General features: G+C 41.3%; 1 protein-coding gene across 1 annotated transcript in view; it reads left to right on the top strand.

Moving 5' to 3' along the window:
* The window catches only part of LOC143387444 (VPS10 domain-containing receptor SorCS3-like), an 83968-nt gene that overhangs the window by 39942 nt on the left and 28760 nt on the right, over nucleotides 1–15266 (top strand). The window contains 4 exon segments of the mRNA XM_077108448.1: nucleotides 3005–3191; nucleotides 9199–9309; nucleotides 9312–9331; nucleotides 11208–11331. Of these exon segments, the coding sequence (XP_076964563.1) occupies nucleotides 3005–3191; nucleotides 9199–9309; nucleotides 9312–9331; nucleotides 11208–11331 (442 nt within the window).

Genomic DNA, 15266 nt, shown 5'->3' with positions numbered 1-15266 from the left:
AAATTGCCTGCTCATTAGCTTCCCAGCATACATGACCCCCTTCATTTCATCCTCCACATGGTAGTGGAGAGATCATTTATCACCATGCATCTTACCCCAAACTTCTGCTTGGCACACTTCAATGGCTGTCCATTGCTCTTAGAAGAAAGGTCAAATTCAGAAACTAGACCCTCAAGTCCCAAAAGGCCTGTGTCTCCTCGCCAGCCTCATTTTACAAGATGCTCTTGTCTACTCTTTCTTCTTCAGTCTCCTTTACCTGTTTCCACTGTACCATCTCCCCTTGCCACAGAGCCTTCCACTCTTCTTCCGTCTCTCTTTCTCATCGCCTCCCTCACCTCCCACTCTCTCACTCAGTTTTTTCATTTGGTTAATTTATTTTCTTCCTTCAGGTTTTCTCAGCTCAGTTATCATTTTCTCTGGGAAGACTTCCCTGAAGTTCCCAGTTTATGAGCTTTGCAGCTCTCCTTACTGTATGAACTCACCATGCCCCAGGACACTCCTTCATGCCTTTTTCTTTCTGGTGTGATTATTTAAAATGCATTTATCTCACTAATGATGTGGAAGCTCATGAAATCTCAGGCCATGTTTGTATTGTCGATTTGGTTAATATTTACCTCCCTGCAGACTGTGTGTGTGTGTGTTTAGGAGATATATATGTATATTAAGGTTAGATATATGTCTATCTAGATATATGTACATACATCTAGATAGGTAAATGGATCTTCTAAGAACCTGATTCTGCTGTGGTCTTAGATAGTGTTTAGGCCTCAACATTTTAAAATATTTAAAACATTTTCCATTAGAGATGCTTATCGCTGCATTCATGTAAACATTGAGTAACTCCCTTCTTTCACCAACTGTATGCATAGAGAACTTTATCATAAATCAAGATGTCAGAATATTATCAAGCCAAAGGACCACATGAAATCCAGACAGATAGAACTTGGAGGGGTTTATGTAATTGACAAGAGGTCTAAGTCAAGGACAACTAAAGGAAAATAGTGAATACCTAACAGGAAATTCACACCAATGTAGACTGAAATGATGTTGGCTGACATTTTAGTCTTGCCGGTTCTGTGGGTGGCTTATCTCTCCTTCACTCTCTGTTTGTCTCTCTCTCAAGGGAGAATGAAGCAGAGTTAGCTGTAGGTGGAAATCTCCCCTCCGTCCTCTTGTAAGCGATGGCCCCTGTCTGACGCCTTTTTTGTCCCCACAAAGCCTGTCTCTCTCCCTCTCCCACTCCACTGCTTGTTGAATGACCTGGAGAACCCCACCTACCCCTGATATTTACCCCGGACCCTCATTTCAAAAAGTGGTCTTTTCCCCTCAGCACACACCTAGGGTTGGCTTCCCAACTACTTTGTCAAAAACCCGGAAGACCTGGAAATGGAAACTCACCAGAAGCAGAAAGATGGATTCATTAGTCCACTCTGGTTGCCCAAGCAAAGGACAAGTTAGCAAGATTAGTTGACATTTATATTTATTAGTGAAGGGAATTCAAGTAATTGCACAATGCTTGAGCTTGTGGATGTTTGCTTCATACTTTTGAGTCGAGTTTCTTTTTCCACTCCAGGGGAGGACTTTGGCCTGTGTGTTTCCTGAGAGCTGTACTAGGTTCTCAATGAGCGTTAGCTGCTGTGTGCCCCTCAACAGTGCTCGGTTAGGCATAGATCAGAAGAGTAGGTCACACAGATTCATAGGATTTGAACTGCTTTTCCTTTGGTGTGAAATAATCCTTTAACCATCAGCTTTTAAATTTGGCCTTTTCAAAAAATGTGATACCATATAAACCTTACTTAATCAGAAAGACATTTCTAGTTTAAAGGTATTTTTTTCTTTTTCTTTTTATCTGAAAATGGGAAAGACTATCAAAAAGAATGAAACATGGTTTGATAAAGATGGACTGTGTGAAAGAAGATTTTAGTTCTTGTTGTTTTGCCAATTTGGTCTAAGCAACTTTGCTTCTTGAGAAACTAAAGAGGTCTGAGGTTTTGGATTAGAGACTTTACCTTCTGTCTGCTCATGGGAGATTTAGAGTCATATAATCCTAGTCCATCTTTGCAGAAGTATTGTAGGTCTTTTACAGCTGTGTTGTTTTTATAGTCATTGATTTTTGTGTAACACTTTATGGATTACTAATTATCTACATGTTTTTAAAAATCTTTTGAGTTAAGATGGTGTAGTAGTATTGTGTCCATTTCATAGATTTGGTAACTGAGACCAAAGAAGGCTGAATGATAGACCCCATGTGTGAAGTCATCTAGCTTGTTAATAACACACTGAAATTCAAGCTTCAGGGGCTTCAACTTTACTCACAGTGGTATGTTGAAATGGATGAACCAAAATCCAGAGGACCAGGTCAGAATCCTGGTCCACCAGTTACTAGCTGTGTTAACCTGAGTGAATGATGAAACCTTTGTAGACTTCATAATCTTCATCTGTCAAGGCATTTGAACTGTCCCTGTTCTTTTATCCAGACTCAGATTCTGTGAAGACTAAAATGAGACCATTTTCTTAATACAAAATACTGAATTTTAAGAAAATTCAGTGTCCTATCTGATGTCAGGCTAGGTGTCCTCTACCCTTCCTCCAAAATTGTTAGGGAACCAGAAACAAAGAGGATGATTCAGGAGAAGCAGGAGGTACCTGGTGACCACAACAGGTAGGCTGAATTTTTGAAGCCACCTGGCTGCAACTTTTATTGATTTGGATGATAAGACTGTTAACAAAGCCTTCTTGAGTAATTGAATATCAAATTGAACCTGATAATCAAACACTGTTAATCTCCAAAGCCTTGAAATTTCTGGTAGTTGGTGCCCTACATGTTTGGAGAGTATCCATCTTAGCAAATTTCTGTCTTCCAGGGAGTGTCAGGAGGGATTCTAACAAAACAGACAGATGTTCCCAGCTGTTGGAGGAGTCAGGACCAAAACAAAGCCCCAGGCCCCTAGAAAGTGCAGCCAAGCTCTGACTCCCTTCCTGCTGACTCTGAGCTCTTTTGCAGGGTGATGTCCAGCGGACACTCATCCAAGTGGACTTTGGTGATGGCATTGCAGTGTCTTACGTCAATCTCAGCTCCATGGAAGATTGGATCAAACATGTATATCAGAATGTGGGCATTTTCCGAGTGACCGTGCAGGTGGACAACAGTCTGGGGTCTGACAGCGCCGTCCTGTACTTACATGTAACTTGTATGTTATTACTGTTGTTGGCTTATGACATAGCTTAAATTTATGTCCTTTTAAAATGTGATCCCACATTTCTTATCCAGAAGAAACACAGGAGTTACATTTTAGCAGAGGGGGGAAAGGAAATGAGTCAGAGGGCAAAGTAGAGATAAAGTAAGAAGAAAATCCACGAGGGGAATCTGAGCCATCTTGGAATCTGAATTGCTTGAAATTGTAACTGCAGTGAGATTATTTCTTCCAGATACCCCAGAGATATAGCACCTGCGTGTGGGCCTGAATCTGGACAATTTTCAGAACTCAGTTGAAACTCAGAACTTTTCTCAGTTGAAACATGGCATGAGTTGCCCCCCACCACCAGCTCTTTGGTTACAAATGGTCAGAAACAAAGAAATGCACAGTTCAATCAAGCTAGCACAGGCAAAGGAATTGCTCTCCTAGCCACTTATTTCTGTTTTCCAAGTTATGTCTTGCTAAAAATCATCCTTTTAACATTTTCACTCCTTTTTTTTTCTTTTTAATGTGATTTCTGGTCTACTTTCTAAGGATGGTTTGGTATTCCAGAGAAGGTGATATGGAGGGAAAGAGTGTTGAGTGTTAAGAAAGCTACCCTAGGAAAGAGTTCCAAGACATGCTGTAGCTTTTCCCCATTGAGGAATCAGAAGGCACGGCTGGATGTATTGAGATAACAACTAAATTATGTTGGGTATATTGTGTGTCATAAATATCGTATGCATGAAGTTGTCCCCCACAGTTCTCAGACTCATTTTGGTTCTTAGAAAAATTGTTTACATTAAAGTAATTTCCTTACATTAAGGCTTAGTACAAATTTCAAGTCCCCAGAGAAAGAGTATTAAGGCCTGTCAATACTCTATACCTCTCCCCTGCACCTTGTCCAGGGAACAAAATAAGAGTAATGAAAGTGACATCTAGGTCTCTGTCTTTAAATGATAAGAATAATATAAAATCTGTGTGAAAAAACAGGACTATTTAGGGATGCTCAAGAGACAGTGTGGTTGCTGAAGACTCCAAATGTATTACTTCTTCTCCATCTTTGCCTATTGTACACTCATGGCTGGGGTTCTCTGAGGAAGCACACACTCCCTAATTTGGGTCTAAACAGAGTTAGACAGGGTTCCCACTTTGCTAACTGTCTCCCACACTTTGGCTACACTTTATTAAGTTCTTCCTCTGTATGCCAGGTAGGCTTTGCACTATAAGCTCTTTATGTGTATTACCACACTTCTCAAAACAATCCTATGAAGTAGAAGCAGTGAGAAACCCTGCTTTGCAAAGGATGACAGAGCTAAAAGTGAATTGTTTGAGGTAGCTGATGTACTACCTAACAGAGCCAGGCCCCAGACTCAGGCCTGCCAGTTTCAGGAATTCCAGTTCTTGATCACTAAAGTTAGGGTCAGTGTGAAGAGTGGATGGGGCTGCAGGAATTATCTCCATCAGCAGGTATTCTCTCCCTCCATAACTTGGCAGACATCCTGAAGACACATGAGTGTTTAGGTTAGAAGTAGCTTCCTTGCTACACAACTATGCAGGTTTAAGATGCATTGCACAGGATCCCCTCCATCTCATATAGCCAAGACACAATACCTCCTGTCCATCAGTGTTGAGGGCAATAAAGGGATGATCATGAGAATAATCTAAAAATCTCTGAAGGTACACCACAAAAATGTTAATTATTGGTAACAAAAAAAATGACTTGTGACACAAATGACAGTCCATTTGCTGAGAATGGTGGCCTTTCTAGTAGCTTATCATTTCCTACAACTTGTTCTGTGAGGGTGGATTTCTACTAGACAGTGACCCTCCTTGGGAAATGGAGCTGCAGTCCACTTCTCATGTATTTATTATGCATGCACCTCACTCCAGTCATGTACAACTCTGGACCTAGAATTCAGGAGTGGCTCTGATCTCTGCTTCTCAGGGCCTCCCATTGAGTCCTCCCTGGCTCAAGATTAAGGCCTGCCAAAGCCCAAGGCTTCTAAAAGAAATGAGTTTCTTTGTTCCTCTGCATTTTTTTCATTCCATCAACCTGGTTGATCAGGTAAAATAGCAGAAGATGATTTGTGATTGAATGTTTGTGTTCTGACTTTAATCTCTCAGACTCCTCTTGGGTGAAGTTGTTGGGTAAGCCCACCTCCTCATACTAATGGAACCCCTTTCTGAGCTTGGCCTTGGGGATGAGAATTCACTCTTATATACAGATTGTGTTAATGCAGGATCACATTTAAAGCTGTTTGTAGCTCACATTAACCTAATACCCACACCTCAGCAGGGTCCACAGGTTCTGACACGTTAGCTCAGCACCTCTTCTAAAGTCTCTGGGGTGCTTTACTATGCCCTTAAACTCATTTTGTCTGTTTTCACATCTGTACCATAATAAATGACTTATGCCCTTCCTTTCAGGTAGAGAAAACAAAGACTGGAGAAGCTCTCTGATTTTGGCTCTGTTTTACAATAAAAGGAAGTCACAATAAGAGTAGCACTGAGTCACACTCCCAAACTTCTAATGCCTGGGAGGTGTAGTAAGTGATTTTTAGTGCCTAAGTTCAGGTGGGGGACAGAGTTGGCTTTGTGAGAGAAAGGTTTTTAAAAGTACTGGTCAGAGTTTCTGATGTGCTGTTTAAGTCCAAATGCTAGTCATATTACTCTGTCTCACTGAACCTAGATTTTCTTCTCTATCAAATGGAAGCACATCTTATTCTCAAAAGATCTATCAAGCAGTACCCTGTCAATTAACAACATTTGGTTTTCCATCATCTTAAAGTAGCATGTGCATTTGGACTTCATGGATTCTTAGCTACAGAATTAGCCACAAAGCTTGCTAACCTCCTCTCTGCCCCTGTCCCACTGACTCCCCCATCGGTCAACTCCAGAAAACCAATAAACCAATTTCTTGTCTTACATACACATTCTCTCCACTCTCCAGTGCAGAAAGGTGATTTTATTCCAAATCAGAGGTTTTTCAATATGGGTTTGCAAGGGTCATCAGAAACAAATGGAGCCCTTGTTCCTGCTTTAATGCATGCAGGAATGGGCCAGCTGCTCTGCTCTCACAGAGCACCTGGGTAATTTGTTGAAGGCTGACAGTTGGAAATTCCTTGGGGATAGTATTCACTGTGCTCTGCTGTTTTGCAAACTAATGAGACACATGCTGCGGCCACCATTGCCTTCAGCTGGATGGGGCAGAGATTTTAGAGGGCATGCAGATTTTTGCTCAGAAAGCTGCCCTATCACAACCATCTTGCAAAAAAAAAAAAAAACAAACATTGAAGACTTTGCAAACTTGCAGGATGGGAGGTGAAAGAAGATGAGGTAGATGTTCTAGTTCTTCCTCAAACCATTTCCTTAACTGCTCCCTTACATAGGAGCAATTTGAAGATATCTCTCTGGCCCCACCTTTAGGGTAAAGTCATCCATATGGCTTGAAAAAAACATGTGGCTTTGCAACTATCATGCCATCATTATATTGACTGCCAAATCAGAACAGGTTTTTTTTTTTTTTTTTTTTAAGTGTGGTTGAATGAACCAGTTGCTCAAAATTAAATAGTAATTTTCTTTTTCTGGGTTCTATCCCTAACCTTCTAAATTAAGACAATTGGAGATGTAGTATCATAGTGTGCTTTGAACACAGTAGTATGCTTCTTATATATGCTGAAGTTTGAGAAAGTCTGATTTTGGAATATCTTCCTTATAGTTCAAATCCCCTTTACTTCTTCTAGTGTCTTTTTGAAAATCACTTCAGATACATAAGAATATTACATATTTGCAATATTTAATTAACTATTCAGAAGTCTTCAGGACATAAATGCTAAAGGGAGATCACAGCAGTCAGTGTGCGTGTATACACACACACACACACACACACACACACACACACAAAATGTTCAGTCTCACAGACATCAGCTGTTTCCTGCAGCATGGGAAGGCAATACAAAAAAAGGATAGGGAAACCCAATTCACCCAAGTAATTCCTAATTCTCTCAACCAACTTGCCAGGAATATTCATATGGAGTGATTCAGCGCCACCTGCTGTCCCTTTTGTGCATCGCAGGCACCTATATGTAGAGCAGCATCTACCAATTTGTTTAGCTCTTTGAGCAGAACCATCAACTGGGGACTTCCATAGGGTGGAATTTTACTCTGTGGCTCCTTTAGGGAAGACTTCACCCTCTGTGCAGAACAGAGATGCTTAATGGTTAGGGTTCTGGACAGCAAAACCCCAGGTATTTTATACCCATGAAAAGTAGGTAAAGACAAGAGGCCAGGCAAATCTGAAAAATGTCACACTTTTATGGAGGTATAATGTATATACATGCAAGGATAAACTTATACAATCCCATATATATGTACTTCAGAGCCTACAAGGCCAATGTGCTGTGTGTCCTTGAACCCTGATGGACCTGCTCGGCTACACGTTTTCCTCCATTTTTCCACTTAGGTGTTCTTGCATCCTTGCTGGTCAGCTGACATGGAAAGCGCATCTTCTCCTCAAGGTCTTTATACTGGAGCATCACAAACAGACACTTGGTATAATCTTTCACTCTATCCAGGCCACTGTTCAAACATCATTTCTTCTGAGAAGGCTTCTTTAACCACTCCATCAAAATTAGCCCTGCTTTATGTTTTCAATAACTTTTTCCCTTAAAATTACCTAAGCTTATTAAGTGCTAAATATCTCTGGGACCTAAGATTATACTCAATACCTAACAGTACTGTTTAGTTAGCTTTTTCATCACTGTGACCAAAGGACCTGACAAAAACAATGTTGAAGAGAGGAAGTTTATTTGGGGCTCATAGTTTCAGAGGTCTCAGTCCATAGATGGCTGACTCTATAGCTCTGGCCCAAGATGAGACAGAACATCATGACAGAGGAAAGTAGTTCAGGATCTGGCAACAAGGATGCAGAGAGATCTTGACTCCCCAGGGACAAAATATAAACCCTAATGGCACACCCCAATGACCGACCTCCTTCAAGCATACCCTACCTGCTCAGAGTTACCGTCCAGTTAATCAATATCAGTGGATTAATTCACTGATCAGATTGTATCTCCCAATTCTACCATTCTGCATCTGAACAATTCTTGCATTGTCTCAGACATCAGCTTTTGGGGGATGCCCAATATCTAAACCATGACAAGTGCTTAAGAATTATTGATTGAATTAATGACTATGACTCACTAACAAGGTGTCCTATTTGTCATTGACACAATGACAGGGAGAGCATCACAGAGGAGGTGATGCTGGAACCGAAACCTGAAGGCTGACAGGGCCGTGAGAAAGGTGTATAAGCACAGGCCCTGCAGAAGGCAAAGGTATGCCTGCTGGGGGAAAAGTGTGAGTGGCATTGGCAAGATCTGCACAATCAATGATGGCAAGACCAAGGGGCATGTTCCAAAGCCCGGAGCACACTGGCACAGAGCCCTTTCTGTGTGCCTCTTTCCTGGGCAAGCCTAACTCAGCCCCAAATATAGTGTGTTCCATGCTTACCAGGCAGATTCCCATTCACATGCTCACACACACAGGCACACCTATACACACCTTTGAAATGCAAAAATAATAAAGAAAAATTACTTGTGGAATGATTTGGGGATTTGCATACTTCTCACCCCAATATGATTCTCGGCAGGTCCCCATGATTCTGGTTTATCACCAAGGCTATAATCTCTTGGAAAGACCTTGCATCTCCCTGTGAAATCTTGTCTGTTCATTTAAGGACTTCATAAACTACTTGTAAATTTTTTTTTTTAACTTTCACACATCTATAACTCAGGTTATAGACCTGGAAGTTAGATCTGTAAATACAAAATGACAAAATTACTTTGTTTGCAATATATTTCTGTTCTCCAAAGTGGTGAGAGCACCAGGCACTTCCCTTAGGGAAGGTGGCTGTGATGTTTGCGAGGCTTCTGAGTAAATATGTGTTATCTCAGAGCAGGGAAGGCAGAACAGCTGAAGCTCTTCCCTCTCCATGGCCCCTCTTTTTCTTGTGTTTTAGGTCCCTTGGAGCATGTGCACCTATCTCTTCCCTTTGTCACCACAAAGAACAAGGAGGTCAATGCAACTGCAGTGCTGTGGCCCAGCCAAGTGTTCACCCTCACTTATGTGTGGTGTATGGAAACAACACAGAGGTGAGTCTGCCTTCTGTACAGGGCTAGTGACTGAGGCTCAGCTTATGCTGGCTGAAGCCAAATGGAAGGGAATATGGCTTATGAATGCAAGAGTTCAGGGGGAGCCCTAGCTTCAGGGCCAGCAGGCGGTCTATGTTAAGTATCTCATTACAAAGAGGCAACCCATATCCATTACAACCCCCTCCCCACTGCCACATAAATGCATGTACACACACACACACACACACACACACACACAAAATGGTCTCGCATCCTAAATCAGACATGATCCTTTCTTTAGGTCAGCTTCATTTTTTATGTTTTCTGTAAATATCCTGGTACTCAAAAGTCAGCAATAATTTTAAAACCAGTAGAGACCTTAACCTTCATTTACTCTTAGTCCTTCCTTTTTCAGGTGAGAAGAGTGAGGCTGCTACAGCAGAAGTAGCTTCCTCCAATCTCTTCTAGGTGCTTCATAGAGACGCAAAATCCCAGGCCTTCTGCTCCTTTATTCATTTTCCTTCCTGCCCTCCAGGCTGCATGGTCTTTGTCAGTTTTGAACTCATTCCATTCTCGGAAGATTAAATACTTCCAAATGTCAGTAAAATAGTGGGATTAAGGCCCAAAGCATCCCTTCCCAAAAGGGCACTCAGATGAACCTCCCTGGACAGGGACACTGTATCATCTTCCAAGAGTTACATTCCCTCTGTGGCTTTGCTCTTCCAATGCTATACACCTCATTTTAGTAAAAACGTGATTTTGATAACTGAATTTTGGCTTTAACATAGCTGTGCACATGCAGGGAGGAGAGCTCTCTTGCACCTAGACTTGCTGCAAGCCTTATAGGGATGGAAGCTCTTGCCCCCACTGCTGACACAACAGAGTACAAAAGAAGCTCCTTGATTTCTTCTGAAGCTATGCATGCAAATGTAGCCCATTGGGCCCACTGACCCCAGTGGGAAAGGAGAAATCAATGCTATTTGCCTGAAAGCTGGTATAGACTGTGAAAGCCCTAAACAACTTGCTTCTCTGCCTCCTATTTTTTTTTCTTAATTTTAATATAAAACAAAATTCTCAACCAAGCCTATTAAAAATAATTCTTATGCTGGACTTTAGTCTGCCCTTTACCATACATGGAATTAAATGAATTTTGATTTTAGAACTAATTAAGATGGGAAAGAAATATTTGTGAGGAGTGAGTCATGGGAGGTCAGCAGATTAATAATTTTTTCTTCTAGAAACTTAGCATCTGCTTATTTTACAGCACTTCTCCAATACTTGTTTTTCTTCTTTCTTGAGTCCTGAAACCACAATCCAATAACTACTTATTTTCACGGAAGCTACTTCCAGGAAACTGTTGATGGTGCTTCTCACCAGGAGCCGCCACACCTCCCATCCCTATCTATTGTCCAATTTAAGTGTCCACGGTTGCTGTGTTCCATTGGAATTTCATATAATGGTAGACCCTAGAGATGAATGTTTGGCAAAGTATAGATTTTCTGTGGCTGCTATTAAGTTTAGATTAATAAGAGATCCCCTTTCTTGTTTGATTTGAAAGTGTGCTTGGATTAAAACATGTGCTTGATCAAAATAGATTGTGAAAAAAGAGAGACATGTAACCCATCAACAAGAAAGACCTGTTGATTTTCCAGGCCAGAGTCAGGATGATACCAGGAGAGAGGTGTCCAATCCTCCCAAAATGGATAGAATCATGTGGGGCCATTGTTGCAATAGGCAGCCTCCCCTCTGGCCTGCATTTCAGGTGATGGGGATGCATAGAAAGTTCCATGTTAGTGTACCAAGAAGAGCCCCTGCAGAGTTACTGACCAGCTGGTTCACGGCTATTTCAACTTTAACTAAGCAGCTTTCTGCTTGCTCTGTTTCCTATTTATTATAGCCCTTGATCACCTTGGAGGGAAGCATATCATTCAAATTTACTTCAGAAGGAATGAACACCATTACAGTGCAGGTCTCTGCCGGAAATGCCATCCTGCAGGACACAAAGACCATTGCAGTATATGGTGAGTGCCTGTCTTTGCTGATCTGTCCCTGCCCCCATGCTCAGATGAGGATGTCTGGTACCATAGCACTGGAAATCCTTCTGGCTTAGACTTTCACCTGGACAATTGAGAAAGAGCTGAGATGATTCTGGTCTCCTCCTTTAGGGAAATTTGATTCACCAACAAAATTGTGGCCACAGGACCAAGAAGGAGTTTGTTCTGTGTTTGTTTCTTTTCTTTCTTTCTTTCTTTCTTTCTTTTTTTAAGAAAGAGAGAGAGGAGAGAGAGAGAGAGAGAGAGAGAGAGAGAGAGAGAGAGAGAGAGGGAGGGAGGGAGAGTTTATTTTCCAGTTTTTAGTGGACACAACATCTTTATTTTATTTTTATATGGTGCTGAGGACAGAACCTAGTGCCCTGTGCATGCCAGGCGAGCACGTTACTGCTTGAACCACATCTTCATCCCTGTTCTATGTTCTTGAAGTTGGTCTGAAGCACTTAGACTGTTGGCTCACTCACCTTAAGTGGAAGAGGCTGGGTTTCATTATGAGTAAAGCCGGTTCATTTCAATTGAGATGCTGGTAGCATTTGAAAAGCTAAAACCAGTTCTAAAAGAAAAGAGCTAATGCCGCGGCATTTTTTGAAAGTTCAACTTTAAGAGAAATCTTCCATTATCAAATTACTTTTAAAAATCTCTTTCAAAAGTCAGCATTTAAAAAAAATACAAAAAAACCCAAACAAACAAAAAACCCTCTACTCGACTAAAAGCAAAACAAAGGAAGGGTCATAAGTGGATATCACTTGTAGCAGTAGACTGGCTATTGAACAATCTGATGTATGGAACAATTTTGTGATCAAGCTGGGAAATTGAATGTGGTCAAAGCATCAGATGGAATGAAAATGTGCTGAAATGGAAAACTGTGATCATTGCTTGGAAATGGGATATAAAAACAATACATCCAGATTGATACCATTTTGGTAAGTTTTTTTTTTCTGCATAGAAAGCTGTTCAGGTGGATATGAACAAGGTGTTATCAGGAGAGGGTTAAAAAGGCAAACATTTAATATTAATATGGAAGGGGTACATATGTATCACAGAATAGTTGGAAAAGAGGATTTAAATTTAGGTGAGGAAAATATATGCTGTGCCAAAAGAGAGAACAAGAAGGTGGGAAGGAGAAAGACAGGACGAGAAAGGGCAGCAAGGACCCAAGTTCTGTAAATTAATTGATGCTACTGAGATAATTTGGGACTTCTTCTTTCTGTGGAGAGTCGGATTTTTTTTTCATTTCTCCTCTTGCCAGTTTGATGTTCAAAACCTGAAAATCATTTGTAGGCCACTTTAAGTATGTCAAGGAACCAAGGGCCAAGGACACTATTCCATGCATGGCCGGCCAGGAATTAGATTTCATGATTTTTCTTCTCTCCCTTCCTCCTGAAGAGACTTGATCAGTCCAGATAGTAGCAGGAAGTAAACAAGGGCTGAGAATTTCCTAACTAGGCCCCATCAGTGAGTACAGCTTCTCCTCCAGGTGGCCATTGAGTGGCTGTGTGCTTCTCTTTCCTCCCCCACCTCTTTTCTTGGTCCCAGTAATGCATTTAATGCATTTAATCTTCTTCGTATCAAGCCTGCTACCAGGAAGGTGATATTATTAGTCATTTTCTCCTGGAGGTAAGTAACTTGCCCCAGTTAGTAAGAGGTAGAGTTGGACCTCCAACCCAGACCACCTAGTCCCAGGGCCCATGGTCTGAAATCACCCTGATTGACTAACTTCAGTTTCTTTTCCATCGGATGCTCTTTTTCCTCTCTCTGCCCCTTCTGGATGTCACAGGCTGCACTAATGGCACTCAGCCATTAGCCTGACAGATGTCCTCTTGGTTAAGTGTATGGAGAGCTTCCTCATTAGAATCACAAAGAAAACCTTAAATCTGGAAGGGTTTTGGCCTTTTCTTAACAAGTGTCATTTTACAGATAGGAACTTGAGACCCAAATTTGGATGAGTACTGGTTTAAAGTCATTTCACCAGAAGTGGTCATGGTGAAGGTGATAATAACTAACACTGATGAAGCACTTACCACCTGTATCTGTTCTAAGCACTTGATGTATATGGTCTGTTTTATTGAATCCTTTGAACCGACAAGAAAAAAATCTGTAATTATCTCTGTTTTACAGGTAAGCAAACATGAGATAAGTGTAATGAATAAACAGCGTAAGGATTCTGAACCCAGAGGGCAAGTTTCTATGCACCTTCCACCCCGCTGCTGTTCCTTCTTCCTCTTTCTGCAGTCTCCTCAAAGGAATCATCTGAGGGTGACTCACTTTACATAAAATGCATTCTCTCTCTCTTCATTAAAGATTTCAGCAGAGGAAGTGGTCTCCTCCTCCTTTAACCAAATTCCTGAGCCACCAACCATCCTTAACTCATCCTCAATCAAACGAGTTATCCAAGATGTCTACACAGGATTTGGAATTTTTAGTGACAAGTGTGACTTATTAAGGGAGAATCACACCAGACAGAATTAAACAGGCAGGATTGAACTCCACTGAAACAAAAGGCAGAAGACCCAACATGCTGGGATTAGCTAATAAGAAAGTACTGGAGGATATTGAGGAGTACATGGAGTTTTCAGTGTGATTAGTGCTCTGCTCAAATGAATGACCCTTTGGGGGAAGTTAGTTTCCCATCCTCCCTCATGGCCAAGGAGACAGGGAAACCTTTATTTCTTGATGATAATGAACCCTTTCCTGAGTTGTAGCAGATTAGAATCTTGAGCATCTCAGTGGGGCAGAGAAAGAGATTACAGCTGCAAGTTATTTAGAGTAAATGCTCAAGGAAAGGGAGGTCAGGGGCCTCCTGTCAGACACCTGTCTAAAGCTTAGTCAAAGGGCAGAGGATACCATTATGGTCAGAGGAAGAAGGAATTCCAGAGAGAAGTGAATGCAGGGGCTGGAGGTGCAGCCCAGTAGCAGATGCTTGGCCAATATGCATAGCATACAGGAGGCCCTGGGTTCAATCCCCAGCACTGCACATACACAATAAAACAAAATTTGGCTGAGGAAGGAATAGAATGGAATTCCTAATACAATGGAAGAAAGAAAATCTAGTTTGCATTATTTCCATTCATTTTCTCCAGGGGATGGGTTTGCCTTTAAATAAAAAATGCAAATGCTCTTTCAGCACCTGCAAAAGAGCTATATTTCTGGTGTTTGCCTGATGTCCTCCCACAGGCAGCCCCTGTTTATTGAATAAATTCCGCCACACCATCACCACTTTTCCAGCCATCATCATGGAGGCAGCTGTGTCATCCATGTCCTTTCACTAAGGTGAACACTGTCCCCTGTAGATAACTCTCTAGAGCTTGGTGAGAGGTGCAGAGAAAGTGAGAGTAACATAAATCTATACCATCAGAGCTGCAAAGTTACGACTCAGTTGGTGCATCTTCAGTGCCACGGTTTACCATGCTGCTAATTAACATGCATTTTGTTATTCTCCATCAGAACTGAATCAGTGATATTCACCTAGGTGACCAGTGACTCATAAAATAGTGAAGCTTTGAAAAATATGTCTTTGGAATCAGGTTACTGCCATAAATTCACATTTTATAATGTAAGCATCTTCAAAGCATGTGTTGGATAACCCATGAGCATCATTAGGAAGTGCACAAGGGGGATTTTATGTTTCCTGAATTTATAATTGATACCAGTGAAATCGCTTAGCCCCAACTGAAACCCACGGACATGCTTAAAATAAGTACTGTGTACTGAAGAAGTAAACATAGAAATAACAGAGAGCCTTCACTATAATTTAACCATTTATTTATTCAATAAACATTTACTAATTAAATGTCCCAGAGATAATAATTGAAAACCTACTATGTTCTAGCACTCTCTCACAGCCAGGAACATAGTCCCTGTTCTTAATCATTTTACATTCCAGTTAGGGAGACATGTAGTGAAGA

Source organism: Callospermophilus lateralis, unplaced genomic scaffold, assembly GCF_048772815.1.
Source record: "Callospermophilus lateralis isolate mCalLat2 unplaced genomic scaffold, mCalLat2.hap1 Scaffold_79, whole genome shotgun sequence".
Taxonomy (NCBI): domain Eukaryota; kingdom Metazoa; phylum Chordata; class Mammalia; order Rodentia; family Sciuridae; genus Callospermophilus; species Callospermophilus lateralis.
This window is presented reverse-complemented; position numbering and strand designations above follow the sequence as displayed.